The sequence below is a fragment of the Mandrillus leucophaeus genome, unplaced genomic scaffold (genome assembly GCF_000951045.1).
Source record: "Mandrillus leucophaeus isolate KB7577 unplaced genomic scaffold, Mleu.le_1.0 Scaffold167, whole genome shotgun sequence".
Taxonomy (NCBI): Eukaryota; Metazoa; Chordata; class Mammalia; order Primates; family Cercopithecidae; genus Mandrillus; species Mandrillus leucophaeus.
The window spans coordinates 414,334-432,377 of NW_012101665.1; the positions used below are offsets into that span (position 1 = coordinate 414,334).

General features: G+C 45.1%; 1 protein-coding gene across 2 annotated transcripts in view; it reads left to right on the top strand.

Moving 5' to 3' along the window:
• LOC105536984 (chromosome unknown open reading frame, human C8orf46) overlaps positions 1-18,044 on the top strand; it is a 29,128-nt gene continuing 11,084 nt past the window's right edge. Inside the window, exons 1-4 of one of the 2 annotated variants that reach the window (XM_011976474.1) lie at positions 1-271; positions 4,516-4,571; positions 6,945-7,001; positions 14,532-14,685. In XM_011976474.1, the coding sequence (XP_011831864.1) occupies positions 202-271; positions 4,516-4,571; positions 6,945-7,001; positions 14,532-14,685 (337 nt within the window). In that variant the 5' untranslated portion in view covers positions 1-201. The remainder of the gene's footprint in view (positions 272-4,515; positions 4,572-6,944; positions 7,002-14,531; positions 14,686-18,044) is intronic. The other variant, XM_011976475.1, reaches the window with a different exon arrangement.

An 18,044-nucleotide genomic window follows, 5' to 3' on the forward strand; every position in this document is an offset into this window, starting at 1 on the left:
AAAAAAAAAAAAAAAAAAAGGACAGATGGGTTTAGAAAATGTTGCAGTGAAGACTGGAACGAGATGAGCTCACAGCACCAGCCTGTCTTTTGTGGACCCGCACAATGATCCCTGAGCCAGACTGGATTAGGATGCCTCGCGACTAGGGGTCCAGAGACAGAGGCCCCCAGTTGCCAGGCACTTCGGGAAGAGAAGGCTGAAATGATGCATCAGATTTACAGCTGCAGTGACGAGAACATAGAAGTTTTCACCACCGTGATTCCTTCCAAGGGTAAGTGAAATTGCCCTTGACCGTTTCCTTAACGTGGCATATTAGGCAAGAGGGGAAGGACAGTCACATGCTGCCTTACTACGGTTTATCCTCAGGTCTCTGGGGTCTGACGGACTCTCTGTTTTGATGGTATTTGATTTTTTGAAGGGGGGAAAGAGGCACAAGGATAAACATCAATCACTGAGAAACAATCCATCAAGGGGAAGGCGAGAGCAGCTAAATACTCCCTGTTTCATTAAATTCAGGACCAGCAGTCCAGTACAACAATGGAAGTGACAGCAAGCCATTGCTGCGGACACAGGTGAAAACAAAATCCCGGGGCAGCTAGATAGAGACTTTCATTTTTTCCAGTGAGCAAGTGGGTTCTGAAATGACAACAGCTGGTTTAAAAGTATGACTTCTAACTGTGCCATGCAATGTGCGGAGAAATACTCCCGGCGGCTGCTTGAAGTCCAATGAAGCAGAGAGCGCCCTGACCCTGGGCTGGCTTCTCCACAGAACCCAGGGCCACCTCGCAAACTTAACCTGCGACTAATGCTGCCAGAGAATGCGACACGAGAATCTTGACTTTATAAGCTCTTGTGGTCCTCAGTGAATGGCGTTAAGGGCTTTGTGTGAGGGTTCTGATGAGTCCAAGTGTCTGGTTCCTGGGCAGTCCCCTCACCCCCTCCTAAGCATGGCCCCCTCTCCTGCCGCCTCTGCTCTTTGCCTGCGCTCCTGTCTTGCCCCCTCCCATCCATCCCCATGACTCAGGCTTAGCCCCTGGTCTCATTGTCAGCCTTGAATGAAGTGGGCTGGGTGTTTGCTGGTGTTGTGAGTCCACATTCAAACAATTCCTTTCTTCCCCTGTGTCAGCCGCCGACAGGGCCATTGCACAGCAGGGGAGGGAGAGATTCCGTTTGGCCACAAAGAGACAGCCTGCAGGACATAAATTAAGCTTTAGACATTTACTGCCAGATCCAGAGAGAGGAAAAAGAGCTGGGAGTCTGCCGCCCACGTGCAGGAGTTGGAATTCCCTCTGGAAACTCTGCAAGTCCAAGTTGACCCTGGGAATCAGTAGTTTCGCTTTTGGGTGGAACTCCTCTTACCCCTGGATGTTCACAGTGCCATTGGTTCTAAGAGGGCACAACTGAAAATAACCTAAGTGTCCATGAAGAGGGGAATGGTTAAAATGTGGTGCCGTCATGCTATGGAATACTATACATTGTCAACAGGAATAAACTAGATGTATGCATACGAACATAGGTAGAGCTAAGCATAATGCTGAGTGCCAAACACGCAGGCTGAAAAATTATATATGTATGATAGCATTTCTGTAAATTTGAAAATATAAACCAATACTATATATTGTTTATGGATATGTATCTACAGAAAAATACTAAAACATACACCAGAAAAATATAGATAAAATTAGTGATCTCAGTAGCCTTGGGAAGGTAGGGAAAGAGAATTAGGGAAGGGTAGAAAGAGAACCAAAACCTTGCCTCTGATTTTGTGTTTCTTGTATATGAGAAGAAAACAAAGTAGAAGCAAATATGAAAATGTTACGTGTGTTTATTTTCTATCATTCATTTCCCTTTACAAAATTTTTAAAGGGAGAAAAAGTGAAAGACCAAGTGGTTAAGGGACTGCTGCCACTTCTGCACTGTTTGACCTTGGGCAAGCTACTTAACCTCTCTGGGCCTGAGTTTCCACTGCTATAAATGGGAGAAACAACTTATCTTCCAGGATCATATGGGGAATAAATGAGTATGTATATAAAGCATTTAGAACAGTAGCTGGCATGTAGTTAGCACCATTAAATACATCACTTACAAAGTGATTTCCAATTTTATTTTGTATTTACAATAATCAACATGATCCGTCAAAGATAAATATGTAATCTTATCTTTTTTCCTTGTCATTTTCATTCATGGCCACCTCCTGGTATTAAACAAAGTATTCACTGGTATTCACGGACATTTCACTGCTCAGGAAGCTGTTCTCTAGAAAAGGATTATGGCCATTTTGTATTAGATCATGGATGAATTAAGTCCACCTCTTCTCACTTCTTGCCTGGCCTCACTGGCCTTCTCCAAAGCCTCCAAACAGAGGGCTCTCCATGAGAGAAGACAGAGCTAGCAGGTCTTGAGTCGCCACTCATGAGAGAGAGTGATAACTCTTCATTACATTCCATATCCCCTAAATGTACAAATAGAGTCGCTTGATTCTATCTAACAAGGGCTCCTGCCTGGTGTGCCGTTTCCCAAAGGCTGCGGGTTAGCCATGCTTAAGGATGTTCAGTAACCAAACCTTCCCCAGTACAACCTCAGCAGTACAGGCAGTGCAGCCTGGTGGTTAGGAGTGTGGGCCTTGTTCCAACATCGACTGTGTGGCCCCTCTATCCCTCAGGCATCCCCATCTGTGCAGGGGAGTTCACAAAGAGTAGCTACCTTGTGAAGTTGCTGTAAAAGAGATAAACAAGCCATCACCCAGGGTAGTGCAACGTGAGCCATCATTACATTTATTGTTTTTGTATTACATCCCTGTTTCCAACACATACATATTGAGTTCAGCCCAATATCTACATACATATTTTTTTAACTGAGCCATCTTAAAACCTCCCCAAAATATGGCAATAGCAAATATTATGTTGCTTCTTAAGTATTTTGAAAGGCACAGGACATAGACCAATCCTGTAACTGAGAACATGTGTGTGGTTTTACTTTCTTGAAAGGATGAGAGCCCTTTAAGGGAAAGATTTCATCAGCACAATTCACAGTAACTACAATAGATAAACGTCGTGGTTTTATGAAAAAGTTGTGCCAGAAGTTATTTCAGTGGATTTAACTCTGGGTGAACAACACCATGGCATTCAAAATAATTCATTTGGGATAAGCAACAATGGGGAAGGGGTGGTGAGGGGAATTGGGGAACAGCAGGAGGAAACGTGGAATGTTCCAGAAAGAGAAATCTTAACAGAATGCTATCATCTGTAGCCATCACCTACTCCTCCCACCTGCCCTCATCTTGCAGAAAAAAGAGGAAAATCATAACTACCTCTGATTGCTGGGAATTCATTCCTCATCAGGTGCTAGACCAAGGATTTTTTAAGCATGAGTTCCTTTAATCTTTGCCATAGCCTTCTGAGGTAGGTGCCATTATGATCCCTGTCTTGAAGGGAGGAAAGTGCGACAGAGAGAGAGAGAGATTGAGAGAGAGAGAGATTTAACCAAGTCGCATAGCTGGTAACTGGCAAAGCATCAAGTTCAGATTCACACCAAGCCAAGGGAGGGAGCCAGGAGCTCTGGCTGCTAACCAGCATTCGTTTCTGCAGGCTTCTCAGGCTTTGCAGAAGATAACAAGGCCAGCACTCGTCTGTCACTCATCTGATATTTGACACGAAGTCATTTCTGTTCTAAGCCGGGCAGGGACATGGTGGGATTTCAGTTGTAGGTGGATCATCCTAGCAGCAACATGGAAAACAGACGCCTAGTGTCTCCATTTTCAACAAAATCCACACCTTTTCCCAACCAAGTAACATTTTTAATGGTTAATTTCTTTAAGTATTTTTATAACTCTGGTAAAATATGCATAACAAAATGTACCATTTTAAAAACTTTTAAGTGTACAGGTCAGTGGCATTAAGTCTATTCACATTGTTATGCAACCATCACCCCCATCCATCCTATCGCTTCTTCATTATCCCAAACTAAAACTCTGAACCCATTGAACACTAACTCATTCCCCCACTCTTCCAGCTACTGGTAACCACCATCCTACTTTCTGTCTCTACAAATTTGGTTTTTTGTCCTTTTGTTTGTTTTTCTGTCTCTATAAATTTGACTACTCTAGGAACCCCATATTAAGAGGAATCGTAGACTATGTGACCTTTTGTGTCCGGCTTATTTCACTTAGTGCCATGTGTTCAAGGTTCATCCATGTGTAGCATGTATCAGAATTCCATTCCTTTTCAAGGCTGAGTAATATTCCATCACATATAGACACCATATTTTGTTTATTCATTCATCTGTTGGTGGACATTTGGGTTGTTCCCAAACTTCAGCTCTTGTGAGTAATGCAGCTATGAACTCTGTACTCAAGCCAAGTAACATCTTCGATCGCAATGACCCTGTCTCTTTTTCCCATCTCCTCCTCTATGCCCCTGCCTTGCCAGAGATTCAAGCCTTCTTAGTGTTGTTACTATAGCTATGTCAGCCTCGCTGGTGTTGTCTAAAACCATTTCTTTCTCTCTGTCTTTGCAGTATCCAGTCCAGCCAGAAGAAGAGCCAAAAGCTCTCAACACCTCTTGACCAAGAATGTAAGGAAACTTTAGTTTTGATGCTGTTTGGTTGACTTTCATTTAAAAAGCAATGCCAGGCTTCTTCACTCTCCCTCCCCAGCTCTCAGTGGCCAGGAGGGTTTCAGTGTTCCGTGTGGTGGGTGCTGCACTCTCTGCTCTCCACTTAACCAAAATAATTGACAAATGTCAACCAGACACTGAGTGACCCAGAACTGGACCTCTTATTCTGCCATTTTCTCCAGGCACAGAGAGTAAGCCTTGTTTTATGCACACATTTTTTTTTTTCTTGTTTAAACAGAGTCCATGATATGGACATAGCATTCCTGATCTAGGTGTTTTCCTATTGTTGGCATTCATAATGTTCCTTTTTTTTTTTAACTATTATTAATAGCACATCAATGAATGTATTTATATAAAATACTATTCTTTTTTTTTTTTTTTTTTTTTTTTGAGACGGAGTCTCGCTCTGTCACCAGGCTGGAGTGCAGTGGCGCAATCTCGGCTCACTGCTACCTCTGCCGCCTCCAGGGTTCAAGGGATTCCCCTGTCTCAGCCTCCCAAGTAGCTGGGACCACAGGCGCATGTTAGCACACCCGGCTAATTTTTTGTATTTTAGTAGAGACGGGGTTTCACCATGTTGGCCGGGATGGTCTTGCTCTCCTGACCTCATGATCCACCTGCCTTGGCCTCCCAAAGTGCTGGGATTATAGGCATGAACCACTGTACCTGGCCAAAATACTATTCTTCTGGATTAATTCCTCAGAGCATAGGCCTCAAAGTAGAATAAACAGGTAAAAGGATAAGAACAATTTCATCCATCCATCCACTCCTTCATCAAATATTTGCATTCCTACTGTGTGTGACAAACATTGTGCTAGATGTAGAGAATTGTGATTTGCTCAAACTAGTTCTTTGTACAGTTTTGTCACATACTGTCAGGAATTCTGAACAACTGGGGGGTTTCCAGTAGTGCTTGTCCATTTACCACCAACATCACCAGCATTGGCTTTCCTCTTTTTGTATTATGTTTTGCTGCTTTAACATGCGTATGCATTACTCTAAAATTAGCTTACATGTCTTTAGAGCCTAATAATGCTGTGCAATTCCCATTTTATATATAAATGTCTTTACATAAAAACTGTCAATACATCTTTGTGCTTTAAAGTTGAAACTGAATTGTGTCCTCTTGGTTGTACTGGAGTTTCTATTTCTATGACAATGTTTCCTTTTTTTTTTTTTTTCTTGAGACAGAGTCTTGCTCTGTCGCCCAGGCTGGAGTACAGTGGCTGGATCTCGGCTCACTGCAAGCTCTGCCTCCTGGGTTCATGCCATTCTCCTGCCTCAGCCTCCCGAGTAGCTGGGACTATAGGCGCCCGTCACCTCACCCAGCTAGTTTTTTTGTATTTTTATAGTAGAGACGGGGTTTCACCGTGTTAGCCAGGACGGTCTCGATCTCCTGACCTCGTGATCTGCCCGTCTTGGCCTCCCAAAGTGCTGGGATTACAGGCTTGAGCCACCGCGCCCGGTCGACAATTTTTCATAGGATAGCCTTTCAATTTTTGAAGTATCTCAATTTTCAAAAGCCTATTCTCCGTTAAAAAATGTTTTTCGACTGGGCACTGTGGCTCACACCTATAATCCCAGCATTTTGGGAGGTTGAAGCAGGAGGTTAGCTAGAGCCCAAGAATTCGAGGCCAGCCTGGGCAACATAATGAGACCCCGACTCTACAAAAAAAGTCAAAAAATTATCCAGGCGGCCAGGTGCAGTGGCTCAGGCCTGTAATCCTAGCACTTTGGGATGCCGAGGTGGGCGGATCACCCGAGGTCAGGAGTTCAAGCTCAGCCTGGCCAACATGGAGAAACCCCATCTCTACCAAAAATACAAAAATTAGTTGGGCATGGTGGCGCATACCTGTAATCCCAGCTACTCAGGAGGCTGAGGCAGGAGAATTGCTTGAACCTGAGAGGCAGAGGTTGCAGTGAGCCAAGATCGTGCCACTGCATTCCAGCCTGGGCAACAGAGCAGCTCCATCTCAAAAAAAAAAAAAATTAGCCAGGCATGGTGCTATGCTCCTGTTGTCCTAGCTACTTGGGAGGCTGAAATTGAAGGATCATGTGAGCCAGGGAGTTCAAGGCTACAGTAAGCCATGGTCATGCTACTGTACTCCAGCCTGGGCAAACAGTGAGATCCTGCCTCAAAAAAAAAAAAAAAAAAAAATTAATGTCCTTTGAATGAGATGGAGTTTTACTAGCTGTTGTTTGTATATAACATGTACATATACTATACATGTAAATATATACATGTATATAAATGTATTACCTTTTTATATCCAAAAGCAGTATATGCGATATAAAATTTTATACAATACAGTAGTCCCTCCTTGTCTGCAGGAAATATGTTCCAAAACCTCTAGTGGATGCCTGAAACCATGGATAGTACTAAACCCTGTATCACTATGTCCTTTAAATCTAATAACCGGGATGGCTACTAAGTGACTAACAAGTGGAGGTTGTCCACAGAATGGAGACCCTGGACAAAGGGATGATTCATGCCCCAGGAGGGGCCATATAGATTGGTGTGAGATTTCATCACACTGCTCCAAATGGTGCAAAATTTGAAACCTATGAAATATTTCTGGAATTTTCCGTTTAATATTTTCAGACTCTACTTGACCAAGGGTAACTGAAACCATAGATGAAAGGGGACTACTGTATACGATCAGCAAATCCTGAGAAGCTACAGAAGAGAGGGGTTAGATATGTAGACTTCAGAGTCAGATGGCCTGGGTTTAAATCCCAGTTCTATCCATTTCTAGCTATGCGACCCTGAGCAAGTTGCTTAGCTATTGTGGAACTCCACTTCCTTAGCATTAAAATAAGGATAATAAGAGAACATATCTCAAGAACCATGGAAAGGAGCAAATGATTTTTTTTTCTTCTGCAACAAAAGCCACATTTATTTTTTTAAATGTTTTTCTCATTTTTTGGCAAATGATTTAATGCATATAAAATGTTTAGTCCAGAGCCTGACACATATAAGCATTCAATAAGTATTGGGCATTTTTTTTTTTTTTTTTTTTTGAGACAGGGTCTCACTCTGTCGCCCAGGCTGGAGTGCAATGGCATGGTCTTAGCTCACCACAGTCTTGACCCCCTTGGGCTCAAGTGATCCTCCCTTCTTAGCCTCCCGAGTATCTGGGACTGCAGGCATGGGCCACTACACCCAGCTAATTTTTGTAGAGACAGGATTTCACTATGTCACCCAATCTAGTCTCAATCTCTTGGACTCAAGCAATCTCCCCGCCTCGGCCTCCTCCCAAAGTGCTGAAATTTACAGGTGTAAGCCACAGTGCCCAGCCAGTTTTTTGTTTGTTTGTTTGTTTGTTTGGTTTTGGTTTTTTTGTTGTTGTTGTTGTTTTGTTTTGTTTTGTCTTGAGACAGAGTCTCACTCTGTTGCCCAGGCTGGAGGGCAGTGGCACCATGTCGGCTCACTGAAACCTCTGTCTCCTGGGTTCAAGCAATTCTTCTGCCTCAGCCTCCTGAGTAGCTGGAATTAGAGGCACCCACCACCATGCCCAGCTATTTTTAAAAATATTTTTAGTAGAGATGGAGTTTCACCATGCTGGCCAGACTGGTCTTGAACTCCTGGCCTCAGGTGATCTGCCCACCTCGGCCTCCCAAAGTGCTGGGATTACAGGCGTGAGCCACTACGCCCTGCCCAGGTTTTTTTTTTTTTTTTTTAAGTGAAAACTTTCCATATACTAAACTATATTATGCCTTATTATCTGATAATGTACTGCTTTGCAATTTGCTTCTTTCTCTTAATAAATCTTGAATATCTTTCTATGCCAATTCATCCGTATAGCTTTACCTTATTCTTTTTTTATATACACAAACATTTTTAAATCTTTATTTATTATTATTACTATTATTATTTTTGATAGGGTTTTGTCATGTTGCCCAGGCTGGTGTTGAACTCTTGGACTCAAGCAAACCTACTGTCTCAGCCTCCCAAAGTGCTGAGATTACAGGCCTGACCCACTATGCCTGGCCTACCTCATTCTTTATAGCGGCTGTATAATACAACACTGTATGAATGCGCTATAATCTGTTTTACCCAAACCAAACCTGAAGTTTTCTAGATTCATTATTTAACCAAATTATCAATAAATAGGGTTCCCCATTTTTTTCTATTAAATAATGCCACAACAAATTCTTGAACATATTTTTATGTTCTTAAATGATTCTGAGGATAAATTTATAGATATGAAAATCCTAGGCCAAAGGAGATAAACATTGAAACAATTTTATAGCCATTGACAAATTCCTAGCAATTACGTTTTAAAACAGCTTTTCCAGAACAGCTGAGCCTATACTGTGTGGCATCAATGTTGTTAGTCTTTGACAATCAGATAGGTAAACATATCCTGTTTAATTTGTACTTCTATAATTATTGATGTGATTCTTTGTCTTTTCATAGATGTATTGATCATTTCAACATTTTTTTCCCTACAGGTTTCTTACTCATGTCTTTTGCCTATATTTCTCTCAGTTATATGCCTTTTCCTTATTTTAGATTTAGGGGGTATGTGCGCAGGTTTTTTACATAAGTATATTGCATGATGCTGAGATTTGGGCTTCTAATGATAGCATCGCCTAAGTAGTGAACATAATACCCAATAGGTAGTGTTTCCACCCTTGCCCCCTTCCCTTTCTCCTCCTTTTTGGAGTTCCCAGTGTCTATTAGTTCCATCTTCGTGTCTGCGTGTACCCAATATTTAGCTCCCGCTTAAAAGTGAGAGCATGCAGTATATAGTTTTCAGTTTGTGTTATTTTGCTTAGGATAATATCCTCCAGCTGCATTGCATCCATGTTGATGCAAAGGATGTGATTTTTTGTTTGTTTTATTGGGTTTTTTTGTTTTGTTTTTTTTGTTTTTGAGAGACAATCTCACTCCACTGCCCAGGCAGGAGTGCAATGGCGTGATCTCAGCTCACTGCAACCTCCACCTCCTAGGTTCAAGCGATTCTCCTGCCTCAGACTCTGAGTAGCTGGGACTACAGGTGCCCGCCATCATGCCTGGCTAATTTTTTTTGTATTTTTAGTAGAGATGGGGTTTCACCATGTTGGTCAGGCTGGTCCCAAACTCCTGACCTCAAATGATCTGCCCGCCTCGACCTCCCAGAGTGCTGGGATTACAGGTGTGAGCCACCACGCCCAGCCAATTTTGTTCTTTTTTATGGCCGTGTAGTAAAAATATGGAATACTTCATGAATTTGCGTGTTACCCTTGCACAGTGGCCATGGTACTCTTCTCTGTATCATTTCCATTTTAGTGTATGTGTTGCTGAAGCAAGCACTATATGCCTTTTTCGAGAACCTGTTGTATGTTAAGAAAGAGAAGGGTTTCTAATGGATGGAAAATTTGATTGTAGGGAAACTGATTCTGATCCTTCTCATGGTCCCTGAAAATTCAATCCCAAAGTCTAGAAGGAAAATGCTCCCAACTTTCAAGGAGCAGTGGGTGAGGTATTCCCAAAAATTGAAAGAGAAGGAGTCCGTGGGTAATTTGGAGTTTAAGAAAGTTTCACCACAGATCTTTCAGTCTTTTGGTCAAGAAGTTTGGCTCTTGTCTTCCCATATTCAGTCTTCCTCCAGGTGGACAGCGCAGGAGTGCTCTCTGGCCTTTTGCACTTTCCTCTGAATTTCTGATTTCCCCTAACAGTTAGCTTAGCCCAGCCTCTGCTTGTAAAACTCAGCCCCAGTCATACAGACCATTCGAATTAGAAGACAGGCAATGTCTCTTAGTCCACCTCCTCCTTTTGCAGATGGGAAAAGTGAATCCCAAAAAGGAAAGAATTGTCTCTGGTCTCTTGTGTCCCTAACCAACTGATCCTTGGCTTCCCTTTGAGTCTTTGTCTTCTCCAACTTGGTGATCTAAAAGCAATTGTGACTGGTTATCTTGATGAGGAAAATAATTCTTTTTTTTTTTTTTTGAGACGGAGTCTCACTCTGTTGCCCAGGCTGGAGTGCAGTGGCCGGATCTCAGCTCACTGCAAGCTCCGCCTCCTGGGTTTAGGCCATTCTCCTGCCTCAGCCTCCCGAGCAGCTGGGACTACAGGCGCCCGCCACCTCACCCGGCTAGTTTTTTGGGGTTTCACCGTGTTAGCCAGGATGGTCTCGATCTCCTGACCTCGTGATCCGCCCGTCTCGGCCTCCCAAAGTGCTGGGATTACAGGCTTGAGAAAATAATTCTTATTTTGCAACTGTACCCATATTTACAACTTCCTATGGCCTCAAATTTGTATTTGTGTTTCTTCTCATCCCTTAGACTACCATGTGGATGGATTTCAGGTTCCTTCTTCTCAAATATCTCTTTCCTCCCCGAGCGATGCTTAATGTCAGCTTTCCTTCCTCTCTCACTCTTCTTGAATTGTATTTCTTCCAAATTCAAGGCAAAGCCTCACACTGTTCCTTCTCTAGATGGTCTCTCCAGTCTTTAATTTGTTTAATTCTTAGACAATTGTATTGACATTTTGATCATCCCGATGCCCACTATCATAGGAGTAGCTCAAGGGGATAAACTTACACAAAGATGTGGGTCAGTTAAGCCTTCTGGCATGGAGCGATGACGATGGAGATTTGTGGCCCCTTCAGAATAAGCAGGCGGTCAGCCATCAGAAAAGATGGATAAATGAGATTGCAAAGGTCACATTCTTCCCAGATTTCAAGCTTGTGAGGAGAAATATTTGTGGGGTTCTCCTGATTTTTTGAAATGCACAGAGTGCCGGGCACGGTGGCTCGCACCCATAATCCCAGCACTTTGGGAGGCCGAGGCAGGTGGATCACCTGATATCGGAGTTCGAGCTCAGCCTGACCGACATGGTGAAACCCCGTCTCTACTAAAAATACAAAAATTAGCCGGGCATGGTAGCATGTGCCTGTAGTCCCAGCTACTTGAGAGGCTGAGGCAGGAGAATTGCTTGAACCCGGGAGGCAGAGGTTGCAGTGAGCCAAGATCATGCCACACTGTACTCCAGCCTGGGTGACAGAGTGAGACTCCGTCTCAAAATTTAAAAAAAAAAAGAAAGAAAGAAAGAAAAAGAAAAGAAATGCACAGAGCAACCAATTGCACTTGCACTTGAAAATTCCTATCTGGATGTAGGCCCTTTCTTTTTTTTTTAAGACAGGGTCTCACTCTGTCCCCCAGGCTGAAATGCAGTGGGATGGTCAGAGCTCACTACAGCCCCAACCTCCTGGGCTCAGGCGATCCTCCCATTTCAGCCTCCCAAGTAGGTGAGACCACAGGCACGTGGCACCACACCCGGCTCGTTTTTGTGGGGTTTTTTTTGTAGAGACAGGGTTTTGCCATGTTGCCCAGGTCTTGAACTCCTGGGCTCAAGCCATCTGCCACCTCATCCTCCCAAAGTGCTGGGATTACAGGCATGAGCCACTGCGCCCAGCCTGAATGTAGGCACTTCTATGGGTTTACCAAGAACACGCACTTAGGAGGCATGAAACCATGGTTCTCATCCTGGCTCTGTCCCTTACAGTTCTGTGGTCTTGAGTAAGACACATGGCGTCTCTTGGCCTCAGTTTCCCTATGTATAAAATTAGGCTAGAATTGGGCTAGAACATTTCTGTGGATCCCCTCAGCCCCAAAGCATTGTGATTCTCTATTATCTCGGTCTTCTTGACTGTCTTTCTAACTGCCTATCAGCAATCTAGGCAACAAATAAGCAGAAGTGTGAATCAAAGATGTCAGCGGATGGGATCCTGAGGCTTGTGTGTTAGCTCGTGTCTTCTGCTTTTCCTACCTTGACCTCTCTATGACCAGCAAGGGAGTATTACTTTATTGTGGTAACGCTTGTTACTCTAGTACATTCCCCGACTTCAGCTGACAGTTTGCTGGCCGAGAAAAGGAAACTTTCAGCATTCAACCCTTATCTCTCCTCCTCCCTGCTCATTAACATCCCATACCACCATCCTAATTCTCTAATCTTGCTCCTAAACTCAGGATGCTAAAAAGCCTCCTCTCAGACCAGTGTGTTCTAAGACCACCAGCAGCAAACTCAGACTGTGTCCTATAGACCAGAAAATAAACCAGGCTGCCAGGAGCCTTTCAGGAGGCCACATGCATCCATTTAGCTGTCTGTTTCCTGGGACGGGCCTAACCCACTGAGCTGCAGCCATCTCAGAGCCTCTGTTATTGTGGAAAATGAGAACCAAGTATCAGGCCCAGCTAAGAAACAGGAAGGCTCAGAGCTGGGCTCTTCTCCTCTTTCCTTTCCTGCTACTGGCATGCTTTGGTGGGCTGGAGGAGGCACGTCCCCAGTCGCAACCTGGGAAGTAGCTGGCCTCCTTGCCAGCCCCAGGAAACCTCCTACATCCATCTGGCTGCTGGGCTGAGCAGCTAATGTCACTCCACTCTCTCCCTCCCCATTCTCCCTCCCCACCATGCAGAGAAGAGATGGGGAGGTGGTGGTTCTTGTTCCTGAAAGCGAACATTTGTCTCCCTTTCAGAGGAGGAAATGTTGGAAGGCAGCGGCAGTCTTCCTGTGGACTCCAGGCTTCACATCCTGCCTTACTTCCTCCTTCTACAAAGTGGGTCTGAGAACTCCGCAGCAGCCCTCACTCCTCCTCTCTGAGAGCGATGCTGAGAGAATGAAAATAAAATCAGGAACAGCTGTGATGAAAGGGCTGCCCACCCCCCCAACCCCCAGAATGAATGACCCAGTGTCCTGCCTATATATAAATATGCAGGATCAGAGCCCAAACTACCAAGATTCCCCTTCACGACTCTCCATAGTAAGATAAAATGGCTACTATTTGTCTCAAGTTTTTACACTTAAATTATCTCAATGATTTAAGTATTTTTATTACACTCTTTTCCAAAAAAAAAAAAAAATACCGGCCGGGCATGGTGGCTCACGCCTGTAATCCCAACACTTTGGGAGGCCGAGGCAGGCAGATCATGAGGTCAGGAGATCGAGATCATCCTGGCTAACACAGTGAAACCCCGTCTCCACTAAAAATATAAAAAATTAGCCAGGCGTGGTGGCGGGCACCTGTAGTCCCAGCTACTCGGGAGGCTGAGGCAGGAGAATGGCGTGAACCTGGGAGGCGGAGCTGGCAATGAGCTGAGATCACACAACTGCACTCCAGACTGGGTGACAGAGTGAGACTCCACCTCAAAAAAAAAAAAAAAAAAAAAAAAAAAAAATGTAAGGCCCATTTTGGTGGACTCTAACGGAGTAACTTCCCAATATAACTACTCAGCAGGTGGTGATGACTGAAAACATTTTAGCTTTGGGCCCTTTGTTCTGGCTTATCAAGATTTCCGTGCACAGAACCACACCCAGTGGAAATTCATCTCCCAGCTCCACCCTGACCCAGGCACTCTGGTCTGGGAAGTGGGGGCGCGGGTAGGAGAGCACCCCGTGCCCCCTGCTCCATTTTGCCAGCAGCTTCTTTCTTTTTAAAAATCTGAGACTAAGTTGGGCCTGAGCCCTCTCCCTAGGTCTTCGCTCTGCTAGAGCATCCAAAAAGTTGTCCTCTGCATGAACAAGGGTGTTGTCCACTCAGCTACAAAGACTGTAAGACCTCGATCTCCAGAACTGCCCTCGTTTCAAGGCCTGTCCTATTGTCAAAACATGTCAGGCGACGGGGCAGCTGACCTGCCCAGATCTCTGGCCTGATGGCCCAGGCTCCTAACTCTGTGAAGGGCTTGCTGTTGAGGAACACCCCTGCCCCCTCCAGAACCCTCATTTGCTTGCACCATGGCACCATTTGGCAGTCTGAAGTCAAATAAAGCAGCCACTTCTGGCCGGTTTCCTGCCCAGGTTTTGTCGCTGCTACTAGAATTCACTGGAGTCAGGAAGGATCAAGAAACTCCATCTGCAAAGCTCCCGCTCTGGGGGCCGTGGGTCCCGAGGCCCGAGCAGAGGAGTGGGCTAACCGCGCTTCCCCCGCCCGGCAGGTGGTGATCGAGTCGGACCTGTACACGCATCAGCCCCTGGAGCTGCTGCCCCACCGCGGAGACCGCAGGGACCCGGGCGACGGCCGCAGGTTCGGGAGGCTCCAGACCGCGCGGCCGCCCACAGCCCACCCCACCAAAACCTCTGCCAGACCCGGTACGTGAGTCCCGGCCCCAGCTTCCCGCACCTCCCTGGGCGCAGGGACCCACTCAGAGCCACCCACACGCCCAGGTCAGGGCAGCGTTGGCGGTGGCTGCGGCCTCAGTCGCACCAGGTGACCAAGCACCTGTGCTTTCCCAAGTAAATGCTGTTTCCACCACAAAAGCACCTGCTGTCAGGCCTTACCTTAGCCCCACACATCTTCTACCTATAAAACAATCACTCCTAGGTGTACGTAATGAGTAAATACTTTTTTTTTTTTTTCGTTTGAGACAGGGTCTCACTGTGTTGCCCAGGCTCAGGTACAGTGGCAGCAATCACAGCTCACTGCCCTGGGCTCAAGCCTTCCTCCCGCCTCAGCCTCCCTGGGACTACAGGTGCACAGCCACCATGCCCAACTAATTTTTTTTATCTTTAAAAGACAGGGTCTTGCTATATTGCCCAGGCTGGTCTCGAACTCCTCAATGCAAGTGATCCACTGGCTAAGGCCTCCCAAAGTGCTGGGATTATAAGCATGACCCGCTGAGATGGGCCCTTATCTACCATCTTGCTCCACAGGAGGCGCTACTGTATTCTAGAGATAGTGTAAATCAGAATGCTCTAGGGGAGAGAAAATCATGACCCATGAAGCAAAGGAGGCTCACATAATTTATTTAACACACACACACACACACAGACAGACAGAGAGAGAGAGAATGTGTGTGTGTGTGTAAAATTGTACAGGCTCTTCATAAACTGCCATCATAAAATCTTACCATTCTAAATTTGAATGACCCAAACAACAATCTGTAACAAGAATGTAGGAGTAAGTTTGTCTTGAAAACTGGAAACATTATAGTTTTACCTTAGATACTATTTTTTTTTAATGGCTTCCACCCCAAGCAGCTAACCAGGAATCTGCCTTTAGCCCACCCAAGTCTATGATGGTATTTTGCCTTTAATTGCTGGTTTAGGTTATTTCTGTTATGCCCACAACCTAAAGTTATTCATATTTTAACTCCAAAAATACACAATAGAAAGTCCAGGGTGTCCTTCGGAAAGCCTTTGGGCATTGGCAATTTTGTATATTACAAGAACTGAAATAAGACTCTACTGAGTATAGTCCCTTCCATCTTTGAGTTTTCCCTTTGTAGATGCTAGACCAGGCCACCAAGATTTCTTTGATTGCTAAGAACCTAATCCTGCTCCTCTGATCCTTTGCATAAGAACTCATACATCAAGCTATATTCTCTATTAAGTGGTTACATACACGTATATGTATGCAGAGTTTGAAAGCATTAGGAAAACCACAATCTGCCTTGCAAATTAAGACAAGATAGATTTTTCTCTGTGTCTATATATAGGTGGGTGGGTGGGTGGGTGCATGTGTGTGTGGAAAGAAGAAGAGACAGAATATTTATCTTTTCTATAAAATCATAAAGTGAGTTTAGAGCCATGCTTCTCAAGTTTTAATATGCAAAAGAATCACCTAGGAATCTTGTTTTTATGCATTCAAATATAGTAGGACTGGGTAGGCCCCAAGATTTTATGTTTCTAACAAGCTTCCAGATGCTGCTGCTCTGGGCACAACATATTGAGCAGCAAGGATTTAGAGATGATCTAATGCATGGTTCTCAAAGTGGAGTCCTGGGAGCAGCAGCAGCAGTCCCTGGAAAATTGTTGGAAATGCAAATTTTATGGAATTAGAAATTCCAGGTTTAGGGCACATTAATCTGTGTTTTAACAACCCTCTCCCCACCACCCTTCACTGCCCCCGCCCCACGTGATTCTAATGCACCCTGAACGTAGAGAGCCTCTGATTTACTGCAATTGCCCCTCTGCCAATTTCCAGAAGAAACTGAAACCATAGAAACTGTTTGACCTACCCAAGGTCGAACTGCTTGTAAGCAACAGAGCCAAGATTAAATCTCAGGTCTTTTGATTCCCTGGCTAGTGCCTCTTCCTCACAGGGAATGTCTTTCCAACTGTCTAGTTTTAGGGATCACTTTCATTCCTTTCTAAGTAGTTTGTGGAAGCTTGAGCTGCCTGAGTCAGTCTTTTATTCTAAAAGACAAGAGCAATAAGTTATGATATGGAGAGAATCTGCCCAGCACGTGACAGTCAGCTCATGCAGGAAATATGCCAGTGAGGTTTCAAAAAAAAAAAGAGAGAGAGAGAGAAACTGGGCTGGGGATTGGTTCAATTCCTTCACCTCCTCCAATCTGATAGATTCCAGAGTGGGTGGGAGGGAGGGAATGTTTCTGAGTCAAAGCCAGACCATCCTCCCGTCAAGAAAGGTGCCTGTCTCCAGGGAGCTCAGATTTTGGAACTGCTTTTTTCCTGAGCCATAGACGGCACCTGGACGCAGTAGCTGTCTCACCTGGGAGAAAGATGCTCCGGGGAATCTTGGAAATTGTAGGAACTCTGAATGCAGAGACCTGACTGAGAACCTCTCAGGTGCCTGGAAATGGGGCAGTCCCCAGGCCTGGGCCTAGGAGAATTAGCTGCCTCCAGGACTTCTTCTGAGATGTCCTCAGGCACCTCAGAACCAACTTGTTCAAGCCTTTCCTCCTTTCTCAGTGGGGGCTATTATCCTTCATCCCAGCAAGTCCCCAGGATGTTTTCCCTAATGCCACCTTGTCCTCCCCACCCCTTCGACATGAAACACTGACAGCATCAACTCCTAGGTATTTCTCTCCTAGCCCTCTTAATACCTACCTCGAGCTACCCTGGCTCCCCCTCCCTTCATCTCGACTGTGTAGAGAACATCATCTGTGTAGAGAACATCATCAGTGAAGGGCCCAGCCTCCAGCCCCTCCCACCAGGCTACCAGAGAGGTCCACTTGAGAGCAGAAATCTGCCCCTGTGCGCCCTCAGCTTTAAGTACTGTATCCGCTCCTGGCCTCTGCCCTCCAGACCACACTGACCTCTCCAAGGCTACCTCCTATGACACCCCTGTCCTCACCGTTCTATCATGTAGAACAACCCTGAGCCGTGGAGTAGTTCTGTGACAGCTCCATGATATCCTGCTTCCCAGGACTTTCCCTGACACTGTTCTCTCTGCAGATTGCCTTCCCTGTGTCTCTCCACCTCGCAAATTCTGCTTTCTCCTAGCCAGGGTAGAGGGTCCCTCAGTCAAGCCTCCTTAACCCTGAAAGACCACCCAAAGTCAGTTCGCTACTCCCTAAATCACCCTTACCTGGCTTTATCATAACTGTTATGTATCTCTAAAGCCTCGTTTCCTTGACTGGAAAGTACAGACTAGTCCAGACCAGCCTGGGCAACATGGCGAAACCCTATCTCCACAAACAAAAATTAGCCAGGCGTGGTGGTGTGCACCTGTGGTCCCAGCTACTCCGGAAGCTGAGGTAGGAGAA